This window comes from Uloborus diversus, chromosome 1, assembly GCF_026930045.1.
Source record: "Uloborus diversus isolate 005 chromosome 1, Udiv.v.3.1, whole genome shotgun sequence".
Classification (NCBI taxonomy): domain Eukaryota; kingdom Metazoa; phylum Arthropoda; class Arachnida; order Araneae; family Uloboridae; genus Uloborus; species Uloborus diversus.
Window position 1 is genome coordinate 172,318,852 of NC_072731.1, and position 21,159 is coordinate 172,340,010.

Sequence of the window (21,159 nt, forward strand, 5' to 3'; positions counted from 1 at the left end):
TATTTAAATTCATTTTTTGAAAATAATATGAACGTAATCTTACGTTCGTTTTCCTTTAACAACTACCAGTGAACTCTTTTACCCACATATCGTTTATGCTTATAAGGAAAAAATTTCTTCTTTATAAATAAACGTTCCCAATTTTCAATAATTAGCAAAGACATAAATGATAATTTCACACTTAAAGGAGTAAACATTTCAAGCGATAAATGCTACTACATTTGCAACATTAATAAAGACCCTTTTAATATTGCAAACCTATTATTCCAGCAAAAACTAGTAACATCAGTCTGTTTCATCTCGATAAGTGTTGCCATCATTTTTCAAACGAAGTCGTAAAGCTAAAAGTCGAAGGCCAAAAACAAAAATCCAAGTTTCTTCTTAAGTTATCAAATTCTTCAAATTTGCGTTCGCTTAATTTTGAGCTCCAATCGTCATGGAAATAACTGCCTTCTTATCTTTTCTCCAATGAAGCTTAAAAGTTGAAGTTAATCCTCTGCGGGCCGAGGCTCGCTGATAGCACCATTTAGAATTACGTCACATCATGTTTGCATTGTAATGTATGCAAGTGGATTATGAAGAAGTGGGATGAAATGAAAAAAAAAAAAAAACCACTCTGTGAATCGATACTTAGAACAGGTACGACTTTGGACCATAAGGGGTTTTTGGAGAGGATAACATTTGACTTAATAAGACCAGCGGTGTTACAGTAAATGTTTTTCTTGATCATTCGTAAGTAATTAATTTAATACATCGAACACATTTTGTTATGCGACGGTTTTATAAAGGTTTTGTACGTATAAGTTTTAAAACATACGGCAGGTGTTGAAGAACTCAAATTTGCTCAAAAAATAAAACCGGTGCAGCATAAACAACTTTTTGAGTGAAAATATGTTATATAGTATGTGCGAAACATGATTTTTTAACTTTAATAAGTTAAAAAAACACGTTTCAAACTTGGATATATATTTCTTTCAATGATTAGTACCAACGATATTCACACATCAGTCTATTTATGCTGAAGTATATGAAGTTTTATTTCCTAGAGAACTGATGACTCTAAGTAATTCGCAAAAAGACTTTTTACTCCCTTTTACATAGTAGAAGAAGTATTGCCACCGCGAAAAGTTTTTTACTCAAATTTCTAGCTACTATTTCCTTTTACCTACCCCTATTGAATATCGAGTGTTTTTTCGGTCCAATTTTCGGAAATTGATAACTATATTTTCTTTTTAATCATGAATGTTTCATCTTCTATTGCTCTTTGTACCAGCGGTTTAAGCCAATTTTGGTTCAAATTTTTGGAATTTGATAACTATTTAAATTATTTTTTTCAAATAAGGAATGTTTCATCTTCTATCTCTCTAATATAAAATTACTTAAAGTTGAGTTTTATTTTCAACTTAAGTAACGCAACAACATCAAAAGCATTTGATCAGTCTGTATTCGTTAATACTGTAACGGATCCGGTGCGACTTCCAACTTTCTTGAAAGAACGACACAGTTCTTGATTAAGAATACAGGAAATTTATTTACACTATGTACCGGGAAAATCGTCAACAACTGCTAAATTAATCATTAGCAATTAAGCAAATATCACACAACACTGTAAACTCAACGGTTACACACGTATTTACTTCCAAATACGAAAACAACACAGTGAAATGCCTCGCAATAAACAGAGCTAATACACTCTCAGTACAAATTCTCAATCGAAACTAACTCTTTATCATGCATAACAGCTTTTTATATACACCGAAAGGGATCTCTCAAGTATTCCAGAAAATGCTACACCGTTCCACACTTTCTTATTTCTTTTCTTTCACAAATCTTATCAATGAAAAAATAAGGGCCATATACTTCAGCCGAATGTATAGGGGCTGTATATTCATTGCGGGAAACTATTTACAGGTTACGTTGCTACAATAATAACTATTTACAGAATTTGTAACAATACTGACCTTTGCTAGCTAAACATAAACGTAAGGGTATACTGAGAGGTGTCATTAGAAAAATATTCGCTACGACGAGAAAGCTCAGCATTGATTCGTAAAACGGATACTATGTCTATAAGAATTTATTCCTGCATGGGAAAATATTTGATTATTCGAGAGTCATCAAATCGTTTTCCATGGTAAAATATTTAAAAAAAAAAAAAAAAAAGCGCCGAAATCACATTTAATCGGGTATAAAAATACAGAGCATATGAGGGGCTCCAGAACAAGTAGCAAAGCATAATTTGACACACCAAACTTCTCTGATTTCTCTTACCATAGAATAAATCAGGATTAGCTCGAGTATCCCGTGTCCACCCTTCACAGGGAATCTAATAGAAAAACAACCCACTCCATGCTTCATTGGTCGGGGGTGAGTCAGGACTCCTTTTTATAACGGCCCATAAATTGGAAGACCTCCTCAGTTTCTAATTTGGCGAACATGCTGTTTGCTTGGCTTTTGTTTTAGGGTTGCTTTAATTGAACGAGATTTTGATTAAGCATGCAATCTTTTGCTGAAACAAATGATTTTGTGTCATATTTATTTGTTTTGAAATAGCAATGATTCGAAATATTATTTTAAAATTTAGCTGCAATCTAAACTTGAAGGAAAAAACTTTTAAATTTCTAACAAATTAAACAGTGTGATTTTTGTGCGAAAAAAAAAAGATAGGGAAATATTTGAAGATAATTGAGCTTTTTCAAAATGAACAAATTGCTAATTTGTTTTAAAAAATACAGCACATTAAAAAAGAGTAATGCATTTCATAATAAAACTTGTATTAAAACGTTATTTTTAATTTTTTGCAGTAAATTTGCATTTAGAAAGAATATTAATTAAATAAAGAAGAAGAAAATTTTCTCTTTTTATGGAGTAATGTGAAAAAAAAAATTTCCTATTAGATATTAAAAATTATTTTTGATCAAATGAATGAATAAATAAAAGGATGAATGAAGAAATGAAAAGATAATGAAACAATAAACGAATAAATACATGGATATAAGAGAAGAAATAAGCAAGTGAATAAAATAGGAATGAATAAGGAAATAAGAGAATAAACGAATAAATAAGTAAATTATTATTTGAATGAATCTAAATACAAATGAATACGCAAGTGATAAATAGATGATTGAATAAGTAAACTAAACGAACTATATTTCACTTTGCTTCATCAACTTTGCCACTTGTACTTGACTACTTGAGCAAAACATTTAAGAAGTAAATAAACTTAACATTAACTAAATGAATACAGTACCAAATATTAGTAGGTCTCAAATAATATTTAAAATGTTAATAACAAAAACTTTATCATTTTATAAAAATAATCTTTTACTTACAACAAAATACTACAATATGAGTACCAATTCTTAAAAACTGTACGTATTATATCATTGGTCTTCAATGCAAAATTTTCCATAAATATATAATGAAAATATTATTAGTTATGTGGCGCAAAAACAGTAAATATTTCATTATTTTACTTTACTCTGCTATTTCATTTTTACCTGCTATTTTTTTTTTTAAATCTAAGTGGGAACAGCTAAAAAAAGTGCTATTTTGTGGTAGGCGACTATACAACAAAGCATCTATTTCATTAAGTCTTACACATTAAATATCAATTAAAACTCAGCAGAATCCTAGCGAAAAATATTATTGTAAATGCTAATTTACATATCCTCATATAAATAATAGCTGATGATCGAGTAACACGCGTGTTTCAAGAATGAAATTCACGCCATGGCATGACAATTTGATAATATGTTTCAATGTTTAACCTGCAGAAAAATGTTTTATTTTGACGCGGCTGAACTGGATCCGGTATCTAGTATATTGACTGTTTTACTGGTAAAACTGTCATTTAAGGAGAATGAAGAAACAAAAAAATGGTCAACAATTAACGCTATCTGCTGAAGTTAAGGGTTAATCCACTGGAGTTTAAAATTTCAACTATCAAGATATTACCAAACAGGCAATTGCTTCGTTCAAATGTAGAAGCAATTTTCATCCGTCATGCCTTGAAGGGCAACTTTTAAGTATTATTATAAAAACACAAGGTATGGAGAAAAGTATGATAAAAAAAAGTTTGTATGCCATGACTTTCACGAATCTTATCGCTCAATGTTCAATATTAATAGTACGTTGCTACCTAAGAAGAGACCCAAAATGTGACTAGCTGGTTTTAAAAGTTTCATTTTAAAATTTCGGCTTAAAACGTGAACAGGTTAAACTACAACTGCTTTGTTTACACGATTCAAAAATGCTTTTATGTAAACATATTCAGTTAACTTTTGAATTTAGTAGTATAGATGTTTAGCCAATGCGTTGAAAGAGTTGGCTGCTTTTCAGCCACTCGTTTTGCAATTGCTCTGTTCTTCGAGGGTAGTTTTGTTCAACTTAGTTTATATAGGTACCAGCCACAAAAGAGCACATCCATGATGACACCGCTATAGCTACAGCTATTTAAATTTAATCCAGGAAAAATAAATTTAATTTTTGGTCTTTCTCTTAAAATGAAATAACAAGATTGAAAGAAAAACCTTTTTTCGATATAGATTTACAAATCGTATTATTTCTAAGAAGATACAGTCGACTCCCGCTACAGTGCGATTCGACTTACGCGAAGTGGCTATAACGCGAATTTTTCACAAGTGTTGAATTTTAATTTGAAAAATTCGCTTTAGATCTACTAAAGCGAATTTTTCGCCCACACCACGAATATTTTTGGAAGGAAGTATCAGTTCCGTTATTGGCTACTAAATATTGATTTCGTGAATGTTATTACATCTCTTTAAGCATCACTGACAACCAAAGTTCCCATACCAAACTAGTCAAGTGCATCAAATAAAGGCTCAGCATCTTTCATTTATTTTTTTTTTCATTCTAAATATAAAAGTTGAAGAAATATAATGGCACCTTAGTGTCACCTTCATCTAAACTTTGTGAATATGGGAAGAGAAAGAAAGTTTTTGATTAAAAAAAAAACTAAGATTCTCGAGATGCTTGAACAACTGCAAAACGTCGACGGTATAGAGCGACAATAAGTATGAGTGAATCTTCTATATGTACAATTAAAAGTCAAAACAAGAAGATATCCGTAAAAGTTCATAACTTAGTTTCAATATTGAAGCTTGCAGATAAGTCTAGCAATCCATCCATCCATCCATCCACTATAATATTAAAATCTGTTCGCGTCCGTCTGTCTGTCTGTCTGAAGATCGATCTTCTCGAGAACCGCTGCGAATCGAGAGTCAAACGAGATACCGATCAATTCGAAATTTTCCAAAGAAAACAATAGGACCAATCTCGTAATTGTGTCACATTAATTAGCGGAGATATTAATTAAAACGTTAATTAACATAACGTTATTCAGGAATTTTTATTTCTTTCCTGTTGCCATTTTGCATATGCGTGAGCAAGTAAAATTCTACTAACTGTTTTAAACATAGACTAATAATAAGAGTAGACCGAGCTTTCCCATACTTGCTGATGAAAAAATAGACACATTTAGTGGTGACGTCAGGGGTTGCCAGAAACTCGGGGAAGTTTCCAATCATGCCGTTGCTATGCGCGTTGCTAAGTTAGAAACAACATAGGATCTTCGTACGAATAGGGTTAGAGCGATGTTTAATTGATGGTTTCTTGCCAATTAAATGCTTAAATAATTTTTTTTAGTGGTTTCAAGTTACATATAAGCCACCTGTAGACATCATTTGACGAATATCGATAGTTTTTACATGTAATTCGGGTTAAAATTCGACAAAACATAGACTTATGGGGAATACAAGTGTGTTTTCTAGAGTTGTACACTCTTCTTATTGTTATTTCTTTTTCTTTGGGTGGAGGGGAACAGCTCCGCCATTTGAGAGGGTCTGGAAAGACATTGCCCCCCCCCTCCCCCGCTTTCAGAAAATTGCTGTATTTCTATAAATTTTGCGCAATTTTTTGTCTTTCGATGCAATATGCATTGACTGTATATGATTTAACCCCCCCCCCCCTTTGCAGAAAAATTTGAAATGACGGGACGAGGGAGATACATTTTTTTAAATCCTGTTTAAAGCTTTCTAAGAATTTGATTATAATTATTTTCTTCTGGCGGGATTTTTTTTTTTTTAATGGTATAAGTAATTTTTTCTTTGGGGAAGGAGAATTTTTCACTTTTCTCGATTGTGATGCTTGTTTGCATTGAAATTATTTTTTTTTTCGAATGGGAAGGGGGGATGTTAGGTTACATTGTCCTTATTCTAATGCGAGTTTGATTGGGATATTTTAGTTCAAATTTTTTCTTCTGCGAGAACACACACGTAATTTAAGTTAAACTCCAATTGAGCTCTATTCCGAATAGGAATAAAAACTAGCTTGAAGAAATTGATAAAATTCCCATTGAACCTAGAAAAAAACTAATATGTATATCCTTGTCCCCCCCCCCAAAGAGCAATTACTTAAAATTACGCGCAGCAAGAAGAAATATCCCCTCCCCCCGAAGAAAAAAAGAATTTAATTGAACTATGAATTGCAAATAGTAGAACAAACTGAAATTTTCAGTGTATATTTATGTATATTGATATAAAAAATATGTATAACAAGTAGAGTAAAGTAAAAATCCCCGCCTTGGAATACAAAAAAAAAAAAAAAAAAGATTAAAATACTCGTGACAATTTGAAGAAAACACGCAATTCTCCCTTTCCCCCAAAGAGCCCGAAGGAATAGAGTTTCATTAAAATATGCATTATTACTGGAACAAATGCAGAAAAATTCTCCCCCCCCTCCAGGTATCACTGACTAGGCTGACATGGTCTCTCGTCTTCTAAAGAAAAGAATGCATACAATTCAATTAAAACTACTCCTCTTCCTAAAAAAAAATACAAATACAAATACAAATGTGACGACCAGCAACAGGCACTGGGCCCAGCTAGGCTGGTCCTAGTCAATTAATTAGTCCCCAATGAAGATCAATGGCCCTCTTAAAGCTATCCACTCCCTTGCTCATTACCGCCTCTTCCGGTAAGCTATTCCAAGTGCCCACGACCCTGCTAAAGTAGTAGTTTTTCCTGATTTCCAAGTTAGCCTGAGATTTAAATAGCTTAAAACAATGACCCCTTGTCCTGCTTTCCCCGCAAAAATTTAATCCATTTACATCTTTCATTTTGACAAATTTAAATAACTGAATCATGTCTCCTCTGACTCTCCTTTGCTCCAGGCTATACATGTTAAGCCTATTAAGTCTGGTATCATAATCTAAATCTGAGAGTCCCCTTACTAATTTAGTTACCCTTCTTTGAACCCTTTCCAATACAAAAATATCTTTCTTCAGATAAGGCGACCAAAACTGAACAGCATACTCCAAATGAGGTCTTACTAAACTCCTATATAAAGGCAGAAGAACTTTCTTAGATTTGTTTGAAATAGATCTATTGATGAACCCAAGCATTTTGTTGGCTTTGTTACTAGCAATACTGCACTGTTGACTAAACTTGAAGTCCTGATTTATAAAGACACCCAGATCCATAACATTTTCTGCCTGATTTATGACTGAACCCTGTAAACGATATCTCATACGCTTATTTCCATGACCTAAGTGTAGCACTTGACATTTCCCTACATTAACTGCCATACCCCATTTATCTGCCCACTTAGTAATATGATCTAAATCCTCTTGCAGCTGTTTTACTTGTTCTTCATTTTCGACAATCCCCATAACTTTTACATCGTCAGCAAAACAATTCATGCTTCCAGAAATATTTTCATTGATGTCATTCATAAATATAATAAACAAAAGAGGCCCTAAAACTGATCCCTGAGGAACCCCACTTAAAACATCACTCCAATTCGAATGATTTCCTCTCACAACTACTCTTTGCTTCCTACCAGTAAGCCAATTTCTAACCCAAAGTAAAGTTTTTCCTCCTATTCCAATGTCAGCTAATTTGCTGAGAAGAGCAACATGCGGTACCTTGAGCGTACGTAGAGTCAGTGGATTGGCGTTCTATCGACTTCGGACCGCACATTCGCCGACAGTAACAGAAGAATTATTCATTGAAATATCTATGAATTGTTTTTTCATCAATATGAGTTACTGTACAAGTAACTCATACTGTATAATTAAATTTCGCTCTAAACTTTAAAAGAAAAATCTCCCCCCCCCCCCCAAGTCATGATATTTCAAATTTCCTAGAAGGGTAGGGTACGTGCAAAAAGGAAATAGTCAATGTACGAGTATGTTGCGTCGAAAAACAGCAAAAATTACGCCAAATTTATAGAAATACAGTTATTTTCCAAAAGGCATGAGAGGGGCAATACTTCTCCTGATCCTCTCAAATGTCGGACCTGTCCCCCTCCCCCCCAACGAAAAAGAAATAACAATAAGAAGAGTGTATAACTCTAGAAAACACACTTGTATTCCACATAATTCTATGTTTTGCCGAATTTTAACCCGATTCACATGTAAAATCTATCGATACTCGTCAAATGATGTCTACAGGTGGCTTATATGTAACTTGAAACCACTAAAAAAATTATGTAGACCATTTAATTGCCAAAAAACTATCAATTAAACATCGCTCTAACCCTATTCCTACGAAGATCCTATGCTGATTCTCCCTTAGCAACGCGCATAGCAACGGCATGATTGGAAACTTCCCCGTGTTTCTGGCAACCCCTGACGTCACACTAAACGTGTCTATTGGTTCATGGATACATCATGTGACTGGTGGAAGGCTTGGCGAAAACTTTGGCGGCATGGTTGCTAGATCGCAACATTATCTATAGTTTGGCACTCGACATGTATTTTAAGACGTAATATATTTTCATTATAACTTCTTTTTTTCAGGTGCAGAGATTGAACTGTTTTTCTTTTAGTTATGCATTATTTTGGTATTAGTTTTTTATCAGTTTTCAGTAACTTTTATTTCATTTGGAACTGCTACGTCAGCGTTGGCGTGAACGTAATGGTGTAAACATTTTGCGTTAACGCAAACATGTACTAATCGGTATCTTAAATTGAAATTTTAGGTAAAAATCTTACCGTTTGCCGATTCTTTTTGGGCGCTTGCATCTTTAATTGCTTAGAGAGTTATTGAAATTGACTAAAGAAAATGCACAATACGATCTAAACAAAAAGCTCACTATATTAACAAAATATTTAAAACTTAGAATAACAAATTTACAAATCGGACTTCATAAAAGATCATTCTTCCGTGTTCCATCAATTCTATTTATTTTATTTCTCGCGAGCGTTGATCGTCTGCTACGATCAACGCCCGCTGTTGCTAGGATATCCACCAGTCACATGGTTTGGTTTATGAGCAGCAAAAGGGTTGCCATAGCTCGGTCTACTCTTATTATTAGTCTATGGTTTTAAAAGATATTTTTTTGGCTGCTGTCCAAATCTTAAATCAACGTTTCCATTTAGAATTTCATTTTAAATTAGTTCAAAATTGGTTGCCCTATTCGGACAACCTTTTATTTTATCGTCTGTCCTTTTTTTATTTTTTACATTCAACTTTCTTAACTCTTTTCAGCATATGAAAGTTGTTTCTTTAGCTATGTTTATTGATTGTAGTGTAAGTTTATCATACACCGGCCTCATAATATAGTACACTTAGTATGTGCGACTAATTATGTTCATTTTGATGAACTTTTTCCCGTCACATGGGTGAGTTTTCGAATTGTAATAACTCTCTTTTTCCTTCCTGTTTCTATTTTTAAAATACAGTTTATATCGTTAAAAGAACGTGTTAAATTAAGATTAATTGGATTTTTTTGTGAAACAGATTTGAACAAAAAAGATTGTTTTTAAGGATTTTAACTAAAACAAAATTGGAATCTGATGACTTGGTATTAAATTAATGCTTATTGGTAGTTATTTAGTCTTGGTGCTTTAGTTTCACGTAATCAACCAAAAAGTGTGTGTCATTTTGTGTAAAAAGCTGATTGTAATTGTACATAAATAGTTCAGATATAGTCTATCAGTTGTAATTCATTTTAACGTGAGCACAGATTATAGTTGATAATGCATATCTTTTCATCTTTTGTGCTAATTGAAAATACTCATAACTTATATCATTGATAACTATGATTAACGTTATAGAGATTTTGCCAAAAATATGCTCTACTGGTGTTTTGCAAACCTTGCATTACGCGTATTTATTTACTCCTTAGAGCTTTAGAAACTGATGTCAAAGTAATACAAAAACATCAATTGGACATCTTTCATTTTTAAGTAGCCCGTGCAACGCCGGGCACGCAGCTAGTAAATATTATGAAAATGGAAGCTGCTCTTATATTGTGGATTAATAAAGAGGTGAGAAAGAGGAGATGTTGCCACAAATTGAACAGTTATAAAGGCGAAGCAAACGTATTTAAAAATGTATTCGATAAGAATAACGATCTGATCATGGAGCATAAATCATCACTACCTTCATTTTTTAACTCTTAAATATAATTACTGTATCTACTGTACTATTATAGTGCATCATTTAAATTTTACTACATGCTGTGCGTACCATGTTTTTTTATTTTATGTCTTTCATTCCCATTGGTCATTAATTTTGTTCATCTTAAAGTATTTCATTTTGAATAACAATTTTTTTTATTTGTTAAATACAGTAAATGTTCAATTCTTTATGCAAGAAACTGTATTGTATGGTTAAGGAGTGCTTTAGAGCAGTTTGAGGGGTGTTTATGAGTGTCTAAAAGTATTTGGTATGCTTTAAAAAATTTGTATGCATATATTTTTCCACAACGCGAAATTTCGACTTACGCGAGGAGTCTTGGAACGCATCCCTCGCGTAAGTCGAGACTCGACTGTAATCCCCAATTTACGTAACTTTATAAAGCATAAAACATACATAAATGCCTCTATCTTCTGTTAATGTTCAAGTCATAAGTCATTTTGTCAACCTTAAATTTTCACAAAAAAAAAAAAAAAAAGTTTCATTTCATGGATGTTTTTTGCTTCCTCTAAAGATAAAGAAATTACACCATATTATCTAACGCTGTGATTCTGAACGTAGTAACTCAGCTGATTCAAAATTACTTGAGTATTTTGAATTAGGGATGTCGTTCATGAACGAACGAGTCAAAAAGAACAAATCCTTAAAATGAACGGATCCGTTCATTCACCTAAAAATGAACGACCGTTCTTTTGAACGGTGTGCAGTTTGGAACATTGTATTAATGCACTTGTGATAAAATCGCATTTTTTTTTGAATTGCATATATCTTTAAAGTTTTAACTTTTAATCAATTCCAAATATCCTTTTTTTGAGTCCTTTTTTTTAAAATTAAGTTATCCGGTACTCCGGCTGAGCTACCAATATATTTGATGTTACTTTTTTCGTTATACACGGTCTATTGGTAATACTATATGTATGTATACAGTGCTGTAGCTGGGAAAAAAAAGTTTAAAAGACCGCATCTCTTTCTTTGGGGTTGACAATTTACTATATGACTTTGACAATTTACGCCAGTTTTTATTTAAAAAGCAGACGTTTTATGATTGAATATTTTTGTTAAGTTTATATATATTTAACGTATATAGATTTTACAAACATATCTTTATATTATAGTCTGGTTCTTTCTTTCTTTCTTTTTTTTTTTTGTATGTCTCTCTTTTATTTATTTCGAGATTTACATATTTTGAAATGTAACCAAAAGTACATATTCAAAATTATCTTTTGTTTTATTTACACCTATGACCATACTGCTTGGAAATATAATATTTCTATTTAGAATTAGTGCACTGTTTCACTTAAGCTCAATTTTGCAAATTTTCTGACGTCACAATCAGTTTACTTATTTTTGTATAGAAAACTTTAACAACTTAATTTTGTGACATGCTGAAATGGGACCTGCGGTTATTGGAATGGAAAACATATCTTACCATTCGGCTAATGAGAAAATATCTTTCAAAATGAACTCTAATTCCCTTAGACATCTGAACATGAATAAAGTTTTTTTTTATTCATTTTTCATAGGCACGTTTTCTTACTTTCAAATGATTTTAGTAATTTTTTCCTTCCAAGAATATTACTGATCTAATGAAGCATTTCGAACGTATGTAAGTATGTCATGCAGAGAAATCACCTGCAACGTTTTAAAACGAACGAAGTCGTTCAAATGAACGAGTTGAATGAACGGATCAAAAGAATGAACGATCCTCTGATGCGAACAGATCGTTAAAACGAACGACATTGCCCACTTCTGTTTTGAATCGAATTTGAAATTTAAAGACAGCGAAATAATTACGATTTTATAAACCATTGTCATGATATTTTTTGGGGTGAAGTATTTGTAGCAGAGCTAACACTTGTTTTGGGATTTATTGTAATCAAATGAAGCTAAACATGCTGCAAGCAAGCATGACTTAAAAAACAACATATATATATATATATATTACAGTAAAATCCAGTTTTAGTGATATCCGTTCCAGTGAAAATCTCGTTTTACCAAAGATTTTGGTAAACTCCAACTTCAAATTACTTAAGATCAATTCAAACACTTGCACACTTGCAATATCGGCAAGATGAAATTTTATTACAAGGAAATATTTTCGCTGAGGCCTTGGACTTCGTTAAAACGGGATCCGACTGTATTTTCAAACTGCAGAGAAATGGTTTTCAGGAATGAACCTCTCAAGTGCCATAGCATGGTGGTATTCTACAGAGTTAAAAAACTTTCCAACAACCCTTCGGCGGAAGGGCTGATCACCCCTCCAGGTTAGAGGATCACCCCTTTCCGCGACGTCAGAAACAGATTCCTATCTCACAATGCAAAAATAGGACCATTTATTAAACGGTATTTTCCACTCGATTTGTATCATTGTCGTTTCAAAGCTGTCGCCGACATAATGATGGAAATGGGACACTGAAAACATATGGTGTCCGAATTTGAACTGCTCGCTACCGGATTTAAGGCTTCAGAAAAATAAAGTACTTTTTTTTAATTGTCGCATGTATTAACTATTTCTTGGATTTTTGACGCGAAAAAGAGAGAGAAAGAGTTGTAAGTTGTAAGCAGATCTAGTTATACTGATGACGTCACTATCTACTGGACTGGATGGTATGCATTTCTGTCTTCTGGGAAAGCGTCCATTTTTCCCAGTTTTAGAAAGGAAGAAATGTAGTCATGGGCACCCAAATGAGGGGGGGGGGGGTAAGGGGGGGGGGCGAACCCCGTTCTTCACATTAGAATTGCAAGTTTTATTTAAAAAAGCAAAACTTTAAAAATTGTAATCTACACTGAATTTTGTTTCAAAATCATTCGAGTATTTCAGATTAGAGTATTTCAGATAACTAATTTTCTCCTGTATTCTAACGAAAACAAAAACATGAATCCCTTTGAAATGTTTAAATCTGTTTAAATACCAAAACTGAAAATCTTCACAAAGCTAAGTTTCTTTTATTGCTTTGTAAATCGAAGAAAGTAAAAGATTTTTTTCGTTAAACTAAAGCTAAAAAACATAAAAAATATTTTAGCCCGCCCGTCTAAAATTACGCATCATAATTGAGCTTATAAATGTAGCAAATTAATTTCTGGCAGTTTGTGTTTTATTGAGCAATCACGATTGCTTATTACTTTCATTTGACTGTTTTTGGCGTCCTATCATTTTATTTTCCCACCGCCACCCTCCGCACCATCACCGTCGACCGGCTCCTCACGATGCTGCTCCTATAGCGAAAGCCGTCTCCATCCATGTCCTACACACACGCGCATACATACACAATTACACACGCACACATACACACGCACACATACACACGCACACATACACATACACACACATACACCTACACAAATACACAAACACATACACACAAACACATACACACACATACACCTACGCACATACACACACATACACAAACCCATGCACACACAAACACATACACACACGCATACATACAGACACCTACACATACACACACAAAAAAACATACACACAACTACCCACACATTCATGCCTGCACACAGACACAAACACGTATGCCTACACACAGATACATATACCCCCTACACACACACACTCGTGATTGCGAAAAACATAATTCAAGATATCAAAATTCAAATTAATTTTTTTTTATGTCTTTATTTCTGAGCGGGGCTTCTTCCACCTAAAAATAAACTTGCTTATGCTGTTTCATATATATCATATTCTCATTCTGCAATAATTATTTTTCATGACCTTATTTTCTTACTTTATCTGTAAATCACCGCAATGACTAACTCTGCGTAGTTCCCTTTAGACCTGTAAATTATATAGTTTTCTTCTGTTCTCAATCTAAGGCAATTAACCGTACATCAAGCAAACAATTTGCGCCCTTTTCTTTCAGCATTGTCTTTATCTGATACGACTGACATATTAAACAGTGTGCATCACTAATACGTTTTCCTAACTTAAACAGTGGTTAAGATAATAGCCACATTGGTCGTTAAGTAAAATATCACTGAATCATTAAGTTATATTGTTTGAAAGTCTTAAATATGGGGACTATTGAAGAGAGTGGCAATGGCTAAACGAGTAGTTACACAAGCGCTGATAAATCACAGATTTTAAGAAAATGTTAACGTGATTTTACTTGTTAAAAACGTGGAAAAAGAAATTAAACCTTAATTAAGATTCTACAAATATGCTTGTCTATGCAGAGACGGCTGTGTAATAGGGTGGTCACAAAAAATCGATTTTCGAATTTCTTCCGCGGCACCCCCCTAAAATGTGCCAATGGACTAGAAAACATGATTTGCAAAGTTTCAGCTCAATTCAATAATATTAACACGTGCCGCAAAGAGGCTAAAGTTACGAAAAACAGTGATTTTTAGCAAAAAATCGTAGTTTTTCTTCTTTAAAACCAAAACTTTTCATCCTAGAAACTTCATTCTGGTCTCATTTAGTGGTAAATTTTATTCTCGTGATGATTTATCTTATCCATTTTTTAAATAAAATTTATAGACTGGTACTGGGCATTTTTCAGGTCAGGTCATGGAAGATACCATCAACAAGGAATTTTCATGCAAAGATCAAAAGCATTACAATATTCAATTACATTTATTTGCTCTTTGTTGATTTTAATTTATCCATTAAAAAAGCTTCATTTGGAGGTACTTTAAAAATTAAATGCAACAAATTGTTGATTTAAAATAAAATAACTAAGTAGTTTAGAAGAGAAAGCAGAGTTAAAAAATTACAAATAAGAAAAGAAAAAATCCAATGCATTTTATTGCTTACATTGTTAAATTAAACATCATTATGTTCTTACTTTTCATTGAGAAGTTAAAGTGGTACTGTCTTTGATATGACAGACTTAGATGAATGTGGAAAAATGTGCCTGCATTCGGACATAACTTGTAATAGAAACTGTCGTTAGTTAGAAATTAGTTTTACACCTGTTTCAACAACCTTTAAACTGTTTACTATCTTTTTAGCTTTAATATAATATTGGTTTTCACACTATTCATCAAGATCAGTATTTAAAAACCTTGTATTGATTTCGAATCTCTGTAAAAAAAAATGTATCTCTTAAAAAGTTTGAGGAGAAATAAAAAAAATCTACTTCTTTGTCCAGTAAACTAAACTTCTTTCAGATTGAGCTGTGCTTTTGTATCCCCATCTCATCACAATTATCTTCATTATCTCTTACTTCGGAATTTAATTTTGCAGCCTTCTTTGTTTTGAACTTTTATTTCTCATAAGTATCATCAAAAAAGGGAAATGCAACCTTCTCTTAGTTTAGGCACCACAAATGATTAATTATTTTAGGTAGTTCTGTGCCTACATCATCTTCATAAATACTCTTGTATTGAACCACAGATTTTACCAACTGTAGATCTTGGTTGGGGGCCAAAGCTGGATAGCAGACAATAAACCATACTTTTCCATAAATATTGTTGATAAACAACCTAATATCTTCAACACCTTTTATCTTTAAATCGATTAAGGAAAGCTGATCCCTGAGAAGATATATTTTCAAAGAGTATATGAGGCAGTGAGAAGCAAAGGAATGTTATTGACAAAATTAAAATTTTCGAGATAATCATTACAAATAATAGGAGAACGTCTCCTCTGCTTAGGGGCAAGAGATATGGCACTAGTAGCTCTGGTAGGGGCTGTTATATAGCATTATTTAGAAAAAAAGTTCAACGAAAGCCTACCTAGGATCAGTACTTTAAACGCATTTTATGAGGAAAAGTCCACTTACATCCTTTTGCTTCTCACTACGTCATATGAGGTAGTGAGAAGCAAAGGAATGCAAGTGTCAAAATTAAAAATTTGAGATAACCAGTACAAATGGTAGGTGAACCTCTCCTCTGTCTTGGGGAAAGAGATTGTACTAATAGCTATGGTAGGTGCTGCTGTACAGCATGATTGAGAAATAATTTCAATGAAAGCCTACCCAGGACTTTTACTCGAAACTTAAAATAGTCCACTTGAATCCCATTGCTTCTCACTGCCTCATATGACCTTTGCCATCCATCTTGTGTGATGAATAGTGCCAGATACTCGAAAAGTAACATTGATTGGAGAAAAACTCCCTAAATAAGTTAAACAAAGTGGAATGAACTTTTTATAGGCCTCCCTAAGCTGCTACTGTTTTTATTTCTGAAAAAGAAAACTTGAAATTTCACCTGAATTGCTTATTTTGTTTTTAATCTTCTATACTTGCTTTGAATTGCCTCTTATCTACACCATTCATCCTGAAATTCTTCAAAAATATCTGGTTGAGGACTAGTGGACGTACCTATTTTGCAAATCAAAACTGTTTTCAAACCAACTTCTAAGATGTGGTAGCGACATGCTAAATACAAAAACTTTTTCTGTAACAACTGTACTCACAAAACGCAGGTTTGTACTGCAGAAAGGAGTCATCAAATGACTGTCATTTTAATCAAAGCCCTAACAAGTCCTCGTCTAAGAACACAGGCCACTTTCCTGGGAATCGTAGTTTTTCCTTTCACTCGAAAAGGGTCGAAAACCCTTACAAGACTGGGCTTTTTAAGCTACTTTTTAGCGCTGACCACCGAGGAGGAAAGCAACGTTCCGTATTTATGGGCCTCTACAGCAAATTTCATAAATTTTACACGCAGTTGTTTGTTTTAGCTTTGAGTTTTAGTGACATAACTATATTACAGTTAAATTTTGTTACAACGAACTTCAAATTACCAGAAATTTTCTTCGTTGTAACGAGGTTTTAGTACCAATGAAATTCAAGCAACGTAATGGAAATCAAATCGGAGCTGAAAATTTCTTTCGTTGAAATAGATATTTCGTTGTATCGGTATTCGTTGTAACAGGATTTCACTGCATATATTTCTGATAATCTTACTGTTTTTGCTCTGATAGCTAAACATTGTAAGGGGGCCACAACCATTAACTAAAAGAAGCAATACAATTTATATTATAATGATTCGTTCTTTTTACGCGATTTTGAGGATATTAGCTATGACCTGCCTTGAAAAATCCTCAATAATGTTCAATCAATTTTTACAAGAATCCAAATGAAATAAGACTTAAAGAGAATAAAATTCCCTATAAAATTAGACCAGAACGAAGTTTCTACAATGAATAGTTTTGGTTTTACAGATGAAAAACAACGTTTTTTTGCTAAAAATTGCCATTTTTCGTAACTTTAGCCTCTTTGCGGCACGTGTTAATATCATCGAAATGGCTTGAAACTTTCGTAATCACATTTTCTAGTCTATTGGCACATTTTAGGGGGGTGCCGCAAAAGATTAGATGAAAAAAGTTTTTACCCATGTACCTTGGGACCACCCTACTGTGTAATCAAATTGTTAACATAAAGTAAGTCGGACAAAAAAAATTTTTTCTCCATAATTTACATTTGAACGCAATAATGATAGTAATAATTGATAATTGGGAAAGCAGGAATACTGAATGAAAACTAATGACTCTTTGGTAGTTTGAAAATGATCCAAACAAATGACCATCTTATGCACATATATTAGGCTAACCATGCCGAACACGAAGTGTCCCTATGGATTGCTAATATGGTTTCCAATCCCGCATCCCGATCCCGAATCCCGCAAGATATTTTGCGGGATTGAGAGCAAAATCCCGCGAATTTTCGATCCCACAAAAATTTTCATGCAAACGTTTCACAATTTTTGCCGTCCATAAAACGAATATTTTTACAAGTATCATCTGAAATTTTAATCACCTTTCTGTCTATCTGCAATAAGAGCAAGAAAACCTTAATGTCTCATATGATGAACGGTGGATTTACTATTCAAGAAAACAATAAAAACATAGAGTATACTTATTGTTACTTCATTAAGTACTCTAAGAATGAATTGGTATTCGCATTCGAGGTTTCAGTGTTCATACGTTCAGCAATGGAATTCTTTCAAAAAAAAAAAAAAACACGGAACCAGAAAATACTTTTCTAACACTTATTTTTTAATTAATTTTTTAAAATGTCCGATTTTGAAAACAAGGCGTGGTCTTTATGACGTCACAAATGATGCATTTTGCCGCATCTTTCTACTACGTTTCCACGTTATGATAATCAAGCAGCGAATTAAAATTGCGCTCTACGCTTGCTACCAACCATATCGTTGCCAATACACGGGAGTAAAGATGCGAATTAAATATTATGTTCTGTGAATGGCAACATCTATGGCATTTCATCATTAGTGATGTCATCGGCAGAAGCGTAAACAATAAAAGCGCACCGATTAAAGCAATTTTTTTAAAAATATTAAACTTAGTCAAATTATTTAAAAACTGGTCATATCCTATGTTTTTAAGTATGCTCTTTCAAAAAAAAAAAATACTTTTAAAACTTTGGAAACGACCCCATTGCGAAAGTGCGTAAAAACTTTAAGCCTTTTCGAAAACCGTCACTAAATATTGAAACCCAAAAAAATGTGCTTTAGAAGAAAGTGAGAAAGTGTATTACCGAGTGCAAAATCCACGGAAGTAGCTTGAATGCAATGTTAGAACGTTTCTGTAAACTTAAAAAATGTACTCGAAACCTTTAACTTACTAAAAGTGCACAGTTTTTTTTTCAGAAGAAGAAAGCAATGAAACACCTGACATTTTAAATTTTTGCTCTCTAGCCTGTAGGAAGGGCCTATCGATGCCTTTGTCACGGTGAAACTAATAATATAAATGTGGATGGTACCTTGAAAATTATGCTGGATGAATTAGCTGAGCAATCTTCAATATTCGGCAGACACTAAAAGAAGTGACAGAAACTTGTGTGAAACGCTAGATTACTCGCATGACAGTGCAGTACGTTAAGCTGTTCAAGTTTTAGATTGTCTCTTTAAAGTGAGAGGTAAAATTAAACGAAATTATTCAAAAACTTTTACTGAGACTAAAACCCAATCAGCGTTAACTCCCTGTTGTAACGAATCAAATGCACTGATGCAATGACCAACGTTAATGAAACAACAAGGCAAGATAAATTGGATAGAGTAAGACACAAATCAAACAGACCTGTCGTTTTTGCCCGAAATTTGAAGTTCATTAGCGAACAAACACTAGTATGATACCCATAAGGATAGAAAAAATCTATTTTAAAAGGTGGTGAAGTTTAACGGGGATCTTTTGCTAAATGTCCACAACCATTTAATCTCAGTGAAACGAATTGCAGTGGAATCACATCACGTGTTTTCATCAAACCCATTATTTTTTCTGCAAAAATCGTATTCCATCCCCTACGAGCGACGCTTTATTAAGACACATTAGACTTCTTTAAAGTACACTTTAGCATACCAATCGATAGTTGCTAATAGAGATATGAATTTTTAGTACTCTACAACTGGTGTATGGAATTCGAGATAAAGACTTCTTCTTGTAACAAAAGCAGTCCTTCCTAAAATGCACAACTTTATCTGCTTGACATAAAAATGTAACTTTTCGAAGAATTAAGTCAATCCCGCTGGATCCCGCGGGATTGGTTCCCAACAATCCCGAAATCCCTTCGGGACTGAGATTGGCGCGGGTTTGGAAACCCTAATTGCTAAGATACCCGAGCCACTAGCATGTGATCGGAAGATGTGCTTTACGGAACAACACCCGGAATTCAAGCACAACCCCCCAGTGTGATAGCCTTATACTGGACTGGATGTGGGCTTCATCTTAAAATAAGTGGTTCAAAAAACGTGACTGGTTTTTATCTTACTAATATTATATATGGGGGAAACTTTTTTAGTTAAACCTATTGAAACAACGATATCAATAAAAGTGAAGTGACTACATGATAGTAAGCTGGAATGCAGTGGTATATTTACAAGAACGTTTTAGAAATGTTTCGTTTCAGCTAACTGATTTTTCGAAGCGACTTTTCTCCGTCACTCCCTACCTTTTATCGTATTGCCTTAGGATTGCGTTGCCGCTTGGTACGAGTGCGGGTGTTCTATGTTCCTATGTTAATTGTTGATAAAAGAATTTAATCCCTCGATATGTAAATTGAAAATGACCTTTTTTTTTTTCAGATTTCGAGCTTGCTTGAAGCTTTCAGGCACAGCTGCTGGTAACATGGTGGGAAAGCTTTTCTTCAATGTGGTTCAGACAAAGTGTTTCCTCTTCAAGCATGTCAAAAAATGCATCAAGCGTTCGTGGTGGGGAAAATGCCTCAAGTTTGAGAAGGAAAAGACAGCAATCTTAAGGGATGCTCTCAAGTATTGAATACTAGACTGGTGCGCTATCTCAGTTACGCAGGTTATTCCATGTCATATTCTTTATTATTGGAGATGTACGAATTTGTGTTGCTTATAAATTTCATCCAGTGTAGTGCACTTAAAAGTTCAAGAGTTTACGTTTTTTTTTTGAAAAAAAAAAACTTGTCTTTTTTTTTCTTATTAGTGTTACATATATCTTGTCTCTAAGAACTGGAAAGTCAAAGGTTTAAAAATATTGCTTTGTCATTCTTTTAATCATTTACAAATAAATAACGTTTACATCTTTCGAAAATAGCGTTGCTTACCTAGCATTTTATTGAATTGTCTATTTTTGTTAGCATGATTCTCAGGTTACATTACAATATATGCATGAAATTCATTCCTAATCGAATGCTTTATGCATTATGTGTATTACATGTTACTTTGCTTGATGGAGTTTAAGTAATATATAAACTATCACCGTATCATTCAGTTTTTAGGAAGTCCAAACACCAAACAAGCTTTTACAAAAAATTTTGAGACATTA

The 21,159-nt window shown here is 33.4% G+C and overlaps 1 protein-coding gene across 1 annotated transcript in view; it reads left to right on the forward strand.

Moving 5' to 3' along the window:
• LOC129223001 (uncharacterized) overlaps positions 1-20,640 on the forward strand; it is a 61,640-nt gene extending 41,000 nt beyond the window's left edge. The window contains exon 2 of the mRNA XM_054857567.1: positions 20,448-20,640. Within this exon, the coding sequence (XP_054713542.1) occupies positions 20,448-20,640 (193 nt within the window). The remainder of the gene's footprint in view (positions 1-20,447) is intronic.
• The last annotated feature ends 519 nt before the right edge of the window (positions 20,641-21,159 follow it).